At 32.3% G+C, this 13,884-nt stretch overlaps 1 protein-coding gene across 1 annotated transcript in view; it reads right to left on the bottom strand.

The window, feature by feature from the left end:
* Positions 1 to 1,200: 1,200 nt before the first annotated feature.
* Positions 1,201 to 13,884, bottom strand: part of C12H9orf85 (chromosome 12 C9orf85 homolog) — a 49,703-nt gene continuing 37,019 nt past the window's right edge. The window contains exons 3-4 of the mRNA XM_016206673.2: positions 5,544 to 5,657; positions 1,201 to 5,060 (exon numbers count right to left, since the gene is read on the bottom strand). Coding sequence (XP_016062159.1) covers positions 4,907 to 5,060; positions 5,544 to 5,657 — 268 coding nt within the window. The 3' untranslated portion in view covers positions 1,201 to 4,906. The remainder of the gene's footprint in view (positions 5,061 to 5,543; positions 5,658 to 13,884) is intronic.

Raw genomic sequence — 13,884 nt, 5'->3', positions numbered from 1 at the left:
AGTTAAGGTTTATGTTGCCTTTTCTAAAGGCATGAATTTGGCAACAGTATACTATTAATTTTTTAAATTATTATAATTACTTTTTAACTCAGGTAAAATTTACATAAATTGAACAAATCCTAACTGTTAAATTTTATATTTCTAGACATCTGTGTAATCATCACCTAGATCAAGATACGGGCAATTCCAGCATTCTGGGTTCCTTCATGCCCCTTCCCGGTCAGTCCACACCCCCAAAGGAAACTGCTATTCTGCTGTCCATCACCATAAATTGGTTTTCATTATTTTTGAACTTTGTATGAATGAGATCATAAAGTATTTAATCTCTTGTATGTGGATTCTTTTGCTCATCATGTCCGTGAGGCTCACCAATGGACAGTGTATAAAATGGAAAAGTTCATTTTCCATTGCTTCAAAATAAAAAAGTTAATTTATATATTTCAAGTTGTTTCTAGAAGTTTCAGAAACTTGTTTTTTTAAATATATCTTTAGTGATTTCAGAGAGAAGAATGGAGAGGGCGAGGGAGAGAGAGAAACGTCAATGATGAGTTATTGATCGGCTGCCTCCTGCACGCCCCCTACTGGGGATCGAGCCCGTAACCCGGGCATGTGCCCTGCTGGGGAATCTAAGTGCAATCTCCTGGATCCTAGGTTGACGCTCAACCATTGAGCCACGCTGGCCAGACTCAGAAACTTCTAAATCAAATTTTGGTGAAATATTTTATCATCAAACTTCTGTTATATCAGTCAACTCTTAACACTCAGGACAATTTGTATTTTTATATCTAATATATTTTTAAAACCTTCCACATTAATACCAAATACCAACATGTTTTATGGTAAAGCAAATTATTTCCTTTAAAAGAAAACATATTTTTAAGATTATGGAAAAAAAATTTAAAGATAATATAAAACAAAAGTGAAACTTCATGTGTAATTTTATGTAGTGATATCTTTTGAAAGCCTGGTACTTTAATTCCTTAAAAAGTCTTACAGATGAGATTTGGGGATTCATAACTTTTTCCATATGTATAATTACTGACAAAATTGTGGGATTCCTTTGTATACAGCTGAGTAAGTAATCCCAACATATTCCCCTGACTTCATAAGGCTTGACAGTAAAAATTGTGGGAAATGGTCTTGCAACATTCATTACCAACAAATCTGAACATAATGAGTGACAAAGATCTATGCCACAAGTTATACAGAGGATACCTATAATCTTTTTATTTTAAAATTGTAGCTTTTGAATTGGGCAACAATTCAGTACAGGACTAATGTTACAAGGGAAGGAAAAGGCCTAGAAAGAAAGGCATAAAGAAGAAACAGAGGTGTGCACGAGTTAAAGATGTTAAAAATTTCACTTAAGGGGAAAAAAGTTCAGGAGCATAAAACATTTGTAATTTTGCATACATGTGGTTGAATTCATAAAGGCTTTAGAGCCACGAAAACTTGCTTTGAATCTCAGATTTATTATTTATTATCTTTTTTGTTTGGCAAGTTATTAAGCTTTAGTTTAGTCACCTGAAAAATGGAGAATACTTAGAACACTGCTGTTCACCTTACATGAATATATATATATACACACACACACACAGATATATATCAATAAAAAGCAAAAAAAAGTGAACAAGGATTTCAAAATATCTATAATTAATGTGAATAGAGAAAGAGATGGATAAGATAGGTAACATGGAATATTTTAACAGAATTAAAATCTATTAAAAAAGAATCAAATGGACATTTTAGAACTGCAAAATTCAGTGTCTGAAGTTAAGAATTTATTAGATAGGTTTAAAAGCAGACTGAACATGTTAATCCTATTATCTGGGAGATAGAATTCAAAGTGCAAAGAAAGGCCAATAGAAAATATATGAATTGAAGCACAGAAGAAAAAAAAAGAATGGAAAAAGAAAGCAGAACACGAGAAAGACTTGGTATAGAGTCAGGGAGTTCCAATAGTAAATGTAATTGGAGTGCTAGAAGGAGAGGCCAGAATAAGAAAAAGTCGTATTTGAAGAAATAATGGCCAACAGTTTTCCAAGTCTGTTTAAGGATGCTGACCAACAGACTGGAGGAGCTCAGAAAACCTCAGGTGGCATAAATAAATTCACACCGTAGAAATCAGTTAAATGCATGAAAACCAAAGATAAAAAAAAAAATCATCTTAAATGCGATCTTACCTCTTAGGACTCTCCAACTTAATCCCTCTCCCCTTTGCTGTTCCTTGAACACACCTGGCACAGTCTTGCTTTAGAGGCCTTGTAGTGGCTGCTCCCTTGGCCTGGAACACTATTCCCCAATATGTCTCTCCAGGCACCTTATTTAAAAACCATAGCCTTCCCACCCCACCCTTGCCCTTAGGCTTCCAATCACACCACCATGCCTTATTTTTTTCTCATAGAACTTTTCACCTTCTAATATATAATTTACTTACTATGTTTACTGCTTATTGTCTGTCTTAACCCACTGAAAGGTTATCTCTGAAAGGATAGGTATCTTTGTTTTGTTGACTCCCCAAGTATCTTGAACAGTGCTTTGCACATGTAAGTGCTCAAAGATTATTTGTTGAATGTTAACTATTATATTATTACCATTATTATTCCAAGCCTTCTTAATCACCAAATAACTTGTTTATGTCATGTCCTCCATATAATATAGCTTTATTTACCTTTAGAAACGTTTTTGACATGTGACCCAGTGGGTACTATAGGGCAGTAATTAAATAAAAAGCAGACTTTGGAATCAGATAGCATGGATCTGCAAGTAGCAGGATTCCATATATATATATTATGCATGCGTGTGTGTGTGTGTGTATCTATATGAAAGTCTTCTTTTGCAAAATATAGGCAAACAACCAAATTGATGTTCATTATTAATTTATACAGACAAACACACTCATAGTAGCAATAATATCAATTGTGTAGTGCTCTTACAGGTTCTAAGTACTTTACATATTAATGCATTTGATCCTTCTATCAACCTCATGGAAACCAAGGCACAGAAAGATTAATTTGTGTCAAGTCCTACAGCTACTAAGTGACCGAGCCATGATTCAGGTCCATGCTGGGTTTCAATGAAAACAACAACAAAAAACTTTTCAGATTAGAAAGGATAATTCCTAAATAAATAAAAAATGAACTAAATAGTCCTACCTGGCATGGCTCAGTTGGTTGGGCATCGTCCAGTGACCAAAGGATTGCCCGTTCGATTTGGGTCAGGGCACGTGCCCAGGTTGTGGGCTCAATCCCCAGTAGGGGGCATGCAGCAGGCAGCCGCACTCACATCGATATTTCTCTTTCTCTTTCCCTCTTCCTCTCTCTAAAAATCAATAAAAATATATTTTTTAAATGATCTAAATATAACAATTAAATTTAAGTCTGTTAAAAGAAAGAAAAACCTTTCTTAGCACTAAAGAATGAAATGCAGATATTAGTAGATGTCACTAGGTGATGCTGTTTGTTAAATTTCCCTCCTGGCAATCTGAGGAATTATTATTTATTCAGATGGGAAAGAATTTATTCTAGGCCTCATAATAATTTGGTTGTCTCTTTAGACACAAAAGTTACATAGTCCAGGAGATAAACTGATATGCAAACAAGTAAGCAACACAAATTGGAAAAGAAACTTTTGGTAAGATTGCAAACTTAGAGTATTGAGACTTCCACCTAATGAACATGGTATCTCTCTCTCCACTTATTTTTCTCTATTTTTGCCTTCATTTTCTTTAATGTCTTGATAATATTTTATATTTTGCCGACAGAGTTCTTGAGCATTTAAAAAAATTATTTCTGGTTAACGTATTTTTTATGCCACTGTAATGTTATCTGTGTATTTACTTTTTTATGTTGAAGTTTAAAAAAAATTTTTTTTGCTATTGATTGATTTTTAGAGAGAGAGAGAAACATCAATTTGTTCTTCCACTTACTTCTGCATTCATTGGTTGCTTCTTGTATGTGCCCTGACTGGGGACTGAACCCACAACCTTGGCGTATCTAACCAATTGAGCTATCCAGCCAGGGTCTACGCCGAAATATTTTAAATTGACATTATAACTTAAATACTAAATATTTGTAATTATTTTATTAAACTATCCATATATATTTTATGCCGTTTTCTTTTCTTTTTTTAAATATATCTTTATTGATTTCAGAGAGAGGAAAGGAGAGAGAGAGATAGAAACATCAATGATGAGAGAGTCATTGGGGATCGAGCCCACAACCCAGGCATGTGCCCTGACCGGGAATCGAACCCCGATCGCCTGGATCCTAGGTAGACACTCAACCGCTGAGCCATGCCCGGCCGGGCTATGCAGTTTTCTGTATGTTTATTTCACAAAAGAAAAAAGGTTGGAAATGTGATGATGTATATAAAAATAATTTTTTAAAAACTGCTATATACTTGTTAAACATTATTATTAAAAAAATTAACTTTTTGCTTTATAAAGCAGCCAAACATTAAGTAAGGGGGCTTTTGTTAATGTGGGTCATTTACTTGAGATAAATTTATCAAAAGGTACATACTGAGGATCAATTTTTGAGACTAGCAATAATGTCACCTGATTTTTTCCATGAGATATTTCTTACAAAACCATCAATTCTGAATCTTGTTTACTTTGATATTAGGTAGTATATTCTAAATAATTCCCATGAACTGCATTATGATACCTCAATGCTCATTTTGGCCAATATTCTAGCATATGCTACTTAAAAATTTACTGTAAGAAAACTCTGTATAAATTTTATAATTGTTCAAATATACACAATTTATATTCTCTATGTAAAAATGTTGTCATTTTCTATAGGTTATTTCAAATTCTTTATAGGATTTCACAGAATTTTTTTGTAAAACCCTCAAAGTCAAAAGTTGTTCAGAATTTCATGTTTTCACACTGACTTTTAATATATTAATCTATTTGATTGCCCTCTTCTTCTGAGTCATCTAAATCAATATCAAAATCTAAATCATCATTTTCTTCTTCTTTTCTTCTGAGGCTTCTTCTACAGTTGGAATGTGGGTTATTTTCAGTGTTTTCTGTCTTTTCTGTCTCTTTATTAAACCTAAAGATGGAAGGAAAAATTTCTCTTTATTTCTCAGGCTTTCACTATTTAACTGTGTAGACTGAAAAGAACTTTACACTACATTTCCTGATTAACAGAAGCCTAATGAAATAAGTATAAAGAAAAAGATCCTTAAAGACTAATTTAAGATCCAATGAATTATAATAGTGTTGTCAATAAAATAGGCTCAAAGAAATTTAACACATGATGTCCATTAAAAAAAAGTAGTAACATAATAAGGAACTTTTTTGTAATGAATAATGAATATGAACCTCATGGATAAATATTTTAATTTCCTAAAATTATAAAGTTTCACTTTTATTGAAATGATAAATTAAGACTTTTTCCTGTTATGTAGAAAAAGTCTGCATTAGTGTGATATACTGTAACTTAAGACTCACAGAGCTAATGAATGTTTCCTTAAATAAAATTCACTTATCAATTATTGAAAGAGTAAAGTCCAAACATAAAAGAAATACTCACGGAGTAACAATGTCTTCTTTCTTTCCACATTTTGCACAAACTTCGAGTTCACAGGCACATGGTCTACACATTATGTGGTAAGAGTCCTTTACTGTCTTTTGTAAACATTTAACACTAAAAGTGGAAAATGAAATCAAACATTAGTATTTTTACTAATTACCTAGGATTTATTTGATAAAATGAGGAAGTACACCTAAACGCATATACAAAAAGCCTAAAAAACTCCTAGATTTCAATCTCAGATATTTATCTTATGTAACTTTACATTAAATAAAGCATTTAACAGTTTACAGATGTATTTGAGATTTATCTACTTTCTTAAAGCCTTAAAAAAAAAAAGTTAGCTGCAAATAGTAACAGTCTTACTTCTTCCTTTCCAACTTGGATGCCCTTTATTTCTCTGGCCAGGATTTCCAATACTATGTTGAATAAAGGTGGTAACAGTGGGTATCTTAGAGGAAAAGCTTTTAGCCTTCCACTGTTGGAATATGATGTTGGCTGTGCCTTCTCATATATGGCATTGAAGTGCTTTCCCTCTTTAACCACTTTGTTGAGAATTTTTATCATAAATGGATGTCAGACTTTATCAAATGCTTTTTCTGCATCTATTAAGATAATCATATGATTTTTATTTTTCATTCTGTTAATGCGGTGTATTAGATTGATTGATCTGTAGATGATAAACTATCCTTGAAATAAATCCCACTTGATTATGGTATAGGATCCTTTTAATGTACTGTTGAATTTGGTTTGCTAATATTTTGTTGAAGATTTCTGCATTTATATTAATCAGGAATACTGGACTGTAATTTTCTTTTCTCGTGGCATTCCTGTCTAGTTCTAGCATCAGTAATGCAGGCCTTGTAAAATGGGTTTGGGAGTGTTTCCTCCTCTTCTATTTTATGGAAGAGTCAAGAAAGGTTGGTATTAATTTTCTTTGAATGTTTGGCAGAATTCACCAGTAAAGCTCTCTGATCCTGCACTTTTGCTTGCTGGGAGTTTTTGATGACTGATTCAATCCCCTTACTAGTAATCAATCTATACAGACTTTCTTTTTCTTAATCATTCAACTTGGTAGGTTTTATGTTTCTAGGAATTTATCCATTTCTTCTAGGCTGTCAAATTTGTTGGTGTAATGTTCATAGTAGTCTCTTGTAATTCTTTATGTTTCTGTGGTATCAGCTATAACATTCTCTTTCATTTCTGATTTTATTTATTTGAGTCCTCTTTTAGCTAAAGACCTGTCAATTCTGTTTTTGTTTTAACTAACCAGGCTTATTGATATTTTCTATTGTCTTTTTAGTTTCTATTTCATTTATTTTCACTCTGATCTATGTTAATTCCTTCTTTCTAATAACTTCGTACTTTTCTTCTTCTTTCTCTGATTCCTTGAGGTGTAAAGTTAGGTTGTTTGTTTCTTGATGTAAGCAGTTATTGCTGTGAACTTCTCTCTTAGAACAGTTTTTGTTGCATCCCAGTGTTTTGGTATATTTCCATTTTCATTTGTCTTGGGGTATTTTTTTTTTTTTATTTCTCTCAGATTTCTTCTTTGACCCATTGGTTCTTCAGTAGCATGTTGCCTATTCTCCACAAATTATTCTAGTTTTCTTCTTGTAACTGATTTCTAGTTTCATGCCACTGTGATTGCAAAAGATGCTTGATACAATTTTAATCTTAAATTTTTACCACTTGTTTTGAGGACTAACATATGACTTATCCTGGGCAATAATCCATGTGCGCTTGAGAATAATGTATACTCTGTTGCTTTAGGATAGAATGTTCTATATATATCTGTATAATATTGTTAAAATGCCTATTATACCTAGAGCAATATACAGATTCAATGCAATCCCTATCAAAATCTCGATGACATTTTTCACAAAAATAAAACAAACAATCCTAAAATTTGTATGCAACCACAAAAGACCTCACATAGCCAGAGCAATATTGAGGCATCATTCTCCCTGATTTCAATGCATAAATAAGTGGAACAACAAATCTGTTTCTCTTTCTCTCTGTCTCTCTTCCCCACCCCTTTCCTCTCTCTCTAAAATTTAATTTAAAAAAAGAAGTTAAAAAAAAAAGAATGTAAAAAGAACACCCCAATGAATGGAAGTAAACATTTGCAAGTCGTATCTGATAAGGGACTTATATCTTGAATATATAAAGAACTCATAATTCACTAATAAAAAGATATAACTCAATTAAAAATAAGCAAAACATCTACATTGACATTTCCCAAAAAAGATACATAAATGGCAAATAAGCATATGAAAAGATGCTCAGCATCATTAGCCACCAGGGAAATATAAATCAAAACCACAATGAGATACCACCTCACATCCACTAGGATGATTACCATCAGAAAGAAGGGCAATAACAAGTGTTAGTAAGAATGTGGAGTAATTGGAATTCCTGTATTGCTCCTGGGAAATAAAAAGGTGAGGTCATTTTTGAAAATAATTCGGCAGTTCCTCAAAAGCTTAAATATAGAATTATCAAATAACCCAGGAATCCCACTTTTAAATATACCCAAGAACTGAAAATCTATTTGCACACAAAAAACTTGTTCACAAAATGTTCATAGCAGCATTATTTGTAATAACCAAAAAAAGTAGAAACAATCCAAATGTTCATCAATTGATGAATGGGTAAATAAGATGTACAGCTATACAATGGAATATTATTTAGTAATAAAAAAGAATTAAGTACAGATAAATATTACAGTGTGCTTGAAAAAATTATGCTAAGTGGAAAAAGTCAGTCACAAAGACTACATATTATATGATTTTGTTTAAATCAAATGTCCAAAATGAGTAAATCTACAGAGACAAAAGGCAAGGGGTGGGGAGCTGTCTGGGGGAAAAATAGAGATTGGTTGCTATGAGTATGGGTTTCTTTCTGAGATAACAAAAATGTTCAAAAACTGATTCTTGTGATTGTTGCACAGCTCTATGATACACTAAAAGCCACTGAATTGTACCCTTCAAATGGATGAACTATACAGTACATGGATTAAATCTTAATAAAGCTGTTTTTAAAAAGTCAAATGGAAATGTTAGAATTAAGAAAAACATGGAATGAATGATGTAAGATATAAGAAACCCTCTTTAAACATAAATATATTGATAGTTAAGTAGAACAAGAAAAAAATGCAAACACTAACCAAGAGAAAGTATATTAACATGACAAAAAAGAGGTCACTTTTCCAAAAACACACAATATCCTGAATGTTTATGCACCCAATAACAGGCTGTTAAAACAAATGAGGGAAAACTATTGAATAAAAAGAGAAATAGACAAATTCACAGTTACATCTAGGGACTTCAACACCTCCCTCTGTAACTACTGGACAAATAGACAAAAAATAAAAATAAAAAATCAGTAAAGATATAGAACATCTGGTTGACAGAAGACTATGAACCAAATTGACATTTATAGAACCCTCCACCCAGCAAGAGCAATATGTTTTTTTTAAGTACACATGAAACATTCTCCAAGATAGATCATAAAACCAACTTCAATAAATTAAAAAAAACACACAGAAAACACAGAAAAAAACTATCTGAAAACTTATATGAAGTATGTTCTCTTACCACAGTGAAATTAACTAGAAACCAGTTACAGAAAAATATCTGGAAAGTGCCCAAATACCTATAAATGAAACAGGACACTTCTAAAGAATCTACAGGTCAAATAGGAAGTCACAGAAAAATTAGGAAATATTTTGATTGAATGACAATGAAAACATCATCAAAATTTGTAGAATGAAGCTAAAAAAGTTCTTAGGAAATACATATAATTACATGTTTATATTAAACAAGAAAAACTATCTAAACTTCCACCTTAAGAAAATAGAAAAAAGACAAATAAATTAAACTCAAAGCAAACAAAAGGAAGAAATACTGATATGAATAGAAAACAATGAAACTGAAAACAGAAAAATGGGAAAAAATCAATAACACCAAAACCAGGTTCATTGAAAAGATTTATATAATTCATAAACACATAACCAGACTGATCAGGACAAAAAAAAGGGAGAAAACAAATTACCAATGTCAGAAATTGAAGAGGAGGCAGCACTACAGATCCAACAAATATTTAAAGACTAATAATAAAATTTTACTGACAACTCTATGCCCATAAATCCAACACCATCATTGAAATGGACAAATTTGGGAAAGAGACATTATTAAAACTTGTTAAGAAGAAATACTTAATCTAAAAATCCTCTATCCCTTACAGAAAAATTTAATCGTCGTTAAAAACTCTCCAACAAATAAAACTCCAGACCCAAATGGCTTCACTGATGAATTCTACCAAACATTTAAGAAATAATACTAATTTTACACAGATCCTTTCCAAAAACAACATAGGAAAAACAGTTCCCAACTCATTTGCTGAGGCCCTAATAGCAAGACAAAACAAAAAGAAATTACAGACTAGTATTTCTAATAAACATATATGTAGAAATCTATGGCAAAATGTTAGCAAATCAAATCTAGCAACATATAAAAATTATATATATCATGACCAACTGGGGTTTACCCAAGGGCATGCAAGACTAATTCAATATTAATATCAATAAATGTAACTCACCAAATCAATGTTCTAAGGAAGAAAAACCATATGATAATCTCAATAGATGCAGAAAAAGCATCTGACAAAATTTAACATCCATTCATAATAAAAAGCCTCAGCAAACTATGAATTGAAGCAAACTTCTTCAACCTGATAAAAAGCATCTACAAAGAACCTACAACCAATATTGTACTTACTGGTAAAAGACTAAATATCTTCCCCATAAAATCAGGAACAGGGCAAGAGTTATCTGTCCTCATCACTCCTAGGCAGCACAACAAGGTAAAATGAAATAAAAGTGATAAAGATTGGAAAGCAAGAAATAAAACTCTCTTCATATAGAAAATCCCAAAGAACCGATTTTTAAAAGTATTAAAAATAAAAGTAAGTTTATTAAAGTAACAATATATAGTCAGTAAACAAAAATAAACTATCTCTATATTGTAGCAATGACCAATGATTTTCTGTAAAAATTGACAAGCTGATTCTAAAAGTTATAAGAAAAAAAGCAAAAGAAACTATAATAGCCAAAACAACTTTAAAAAAGAAAAATAAGGTTGGAAGATTCTCCTGGCTGGATTTCAAGACTTACCATAAAGCCAAAGTAATCAAGATAGTGTGGTATTGGTGAAAGGATAGACACACAGATCCATGAAAGAATGGAATCCAAAAATAAACCCATACATATGTCAATTGATTTCCAACACAGTACAAAGGGAATTCAATGACAAAAGGGTGGTTTTTTCAATAAATGAGGCTGGAACAATTGGAGAGCCATTGCATTAATAGGAAATGAATTATAAACCCAAAAATAAAAGCAGAAAATATCAGCAAAACACATATCTGATAAAATATTTATACTCAGAATATAAAAAACTTTCCAAACTCAATGATAAGTAAACAAAACAACTCAATAAATACATGAGCTAATGAACACAAAGAACTTCCCTGAAGAAGAAACAGGGATACAAAACGGGCACATGAAAAGATGCTTAGCATCACTGGTCATTAAAGATATGCAAATTTAAATCACAATGAGATAGAGTTTATGGCTAAAATATCGGAAATTCCCATAAACTGCATGTGAGAATGCAAATGGTACAGAAAAATTTGACAGTTTCTTATAACATACCCTTAACATACAATACAACCCAGCAATCTCACTGCTAGGTATCTACCCAAGAAAAATGAAAACATATGTTCACACAAACCTATACATAAATGTTTATGGCAGTGTAATTCATAACCACCCAAAACTAGCAAAACCTAAATGTAAATGTCCATCAACTGGTGAATGGATAAACAATTGGAGGTCCAATCAGTGGAAAAATAAGTTTGGATTAGGAAAATGTTCAGTGTTTTGTTTTGTTTTTTAATTTTTTTAAGTTTTAAAATAATTTTAAAGAAAGTCTATTTTGGTTAGGTACATCTGAGGCTTCAAGAAAATTAGAATGTTTTTTCACACCAGGGATTCCTGGGGTAAACCAATCCTTAAGTATTCAAATTGCTAATTCAGGGATAAAACTAATTATAAAACTGTCAATGTTAAAATTTACATGTAAAGTAGGCTTAAAAATGGGATCTCCTATTTTGGAATCTAAAGTCAAAAGACCACAGGTTCTACATTCTCTAGCTCAACTGATCCCCCAAACAGGGACTCTAAACACTGGCTCAAGCACCTGCATAGCTTATTAAAATGCAGATTAATGGCTATACCCATTATTTACATAATCAGAATCTTGTCAATGGGTTCTAAGAATCTGCCATTAAACAAATTCTTCAAGACATTCTTGTGCACACTACACTTGAAAATCCTTGACCAGATCAAAGTAATGCTTACTCGATCTGGGGGCTTTCCAGTGCTCCCACTGCTGGTTGAGACTATAATAGCCAATTTGGAGAAAAGAAGGAATTCTATTGCTGAAAGCAAGGTAATTCTCTCTTCAAATTTAAATTCATTCTGAAAACCGGTTAGGTTATATTAGGTTAGTACTTGTGTGAATATAAATATACCTATTTATAATGAGGTACACACATATTTTTTAAATGACATGTTTCCTCTTTATAAATGTAAGATACGTTTGTGAAAATGTAGACTATATGAATTTGTAGGTGGTTACAACTTTCCAGTTTCTGTCACAGAGGTGGTGTGCTTTCTCTTTTAAAACTCTTAATCCATGCTTTACATCCTTGCTGGGAGTAGAGTGAGAGAACGTCTGAAAGTAATTGAGTCCCTGGATTTTTTTTTTTTTTTTTTTTTTTTTACCACAATACTACATTTGCCTAGCCATAGGGTTTTGATCTTAAGCATTAAATGGTATAGATATTATTTTAATGACAGGACATATGAATTCCAAGTTGTCATAAAACTTGTGAAATACAATGAAATATCTTTAAAATAAATGTAAATTATTTAATCACTCCTGAGTGGTTTTGTTCATATAAAAAACATAGTAAGGAAAAACTTGAAAATCACCTAAATGTAAATTTTACCTAATTTCCCTTAAAAAATTGCTATAATTTGAAAATTTTATAAGTACACTGTTAAGAGAACTTTAGATGTTTTAAAAAAACACAAAATGGCACTGATTTGGAAACAGAATACCTAGATTCTAGCCCAGCTTTGACATGTCCTTGTTATATAATCTTTGAAAGTCACTTTAACTTCTTTGAGACTCATTCTTATAATTATACTAAAAGTGCTGGCATGTTAGGCATGATTAAAGACAGTGGCACCTGCATAAAATCAGTTAAAAAACAAAAATAAAAATGCATATACTTAAAAAAAAATCCTCATCCAAGAACATTTTTAAAAATTGATCTTAGAGAGGCAGAGAAACATCTATGTGAGAGAGAAACATTGATCAGTTGTGCCCCAACCGGCGATGGGACCCACAACCCCCCCCCCCTTTTTTTTTTTGGTGTAAGGGCAATGCTCCAACCAACTGAGCCACCTGGCCAGGACAAAAATCCATATATTTTTTAATGACATGTTTGTGATATTAACATGTTTTATATTGTAAAATAAAACATATTAACATTTGGAAGATATGCATATTTCAGTGAACTAATTTTTTCCAAATGAGCCAATCAATGTATGATGTTACAAAATCACCCATAAGAGAAAGATCTATTCAAAGCACAAGACAGAGAAATTCAGTGTAACAGACTATAGTGTTCACTGATGTAGTTTCAGATTTTACTCTGTAGGAAATTGCCACTTGTTGAGATTTGGTAGTATCAAAGATGAATTTCTATAATTATTAAGAAACAGTTATTAAAATTTACTTTCTTTTTCCTTCTGAAACTGAGGGTCCTTATAACTTTGATTAAATTCTCTCTCTCGATCTCTCTCCCTGTCTCTCTTTCCCTCTCCTTCTCCCTCAAAGACCTAGATTTTCCTCATAATCAGCAACCCCACAGGCTGCAGAAGACAGTAGTAGCAACTAATGGTCACAAGGTCTGGACCTCTAGCAGGCTAAAGATAACATCTTAACCTAAGTTGTGTTTCAGCTCCAGATCCCAAAGGTAGAAGGACCACCTGGCTACTTTCCCCTGAAACCAGACAGAAGCACACCTGAACAGACCTCAGAGCTGTCCTCAAGACCAGAAGTAATTACCCTTACCTCACCTCCAATCAGTCAGCTCCCAGCATGACCCAAACCTCTAACCCAGGGTGTCTTGTTGTTTTGTCCTATATATTATCTGTAACCTACCTGCCATTGGGGAGTTCAGACTTTTGAGTATTAGGTCCTATTTT

The sequence above is a fragment of the Miniopterus natalensis genome, chromosome 12 (genome assembly GCF_054644295.1).
Source record: "Miniopterus natalensis isolate mMinNat1 chromosome 12, mMinNat1.hap1, whole genome shotgun sequence".
Classification (NCBI taxonomy): domain Eukaryota; kingdom Metazoa; phylum Chordata; class Mammalia; order Chiroptera; family Miniopteridae; genus Miniopterus; species Miniopterus natalensis.
Note: the sequence above shows the minus strand (reverse complement) of the source record. Positions and strands in the feature narration are given on the sequence as shown.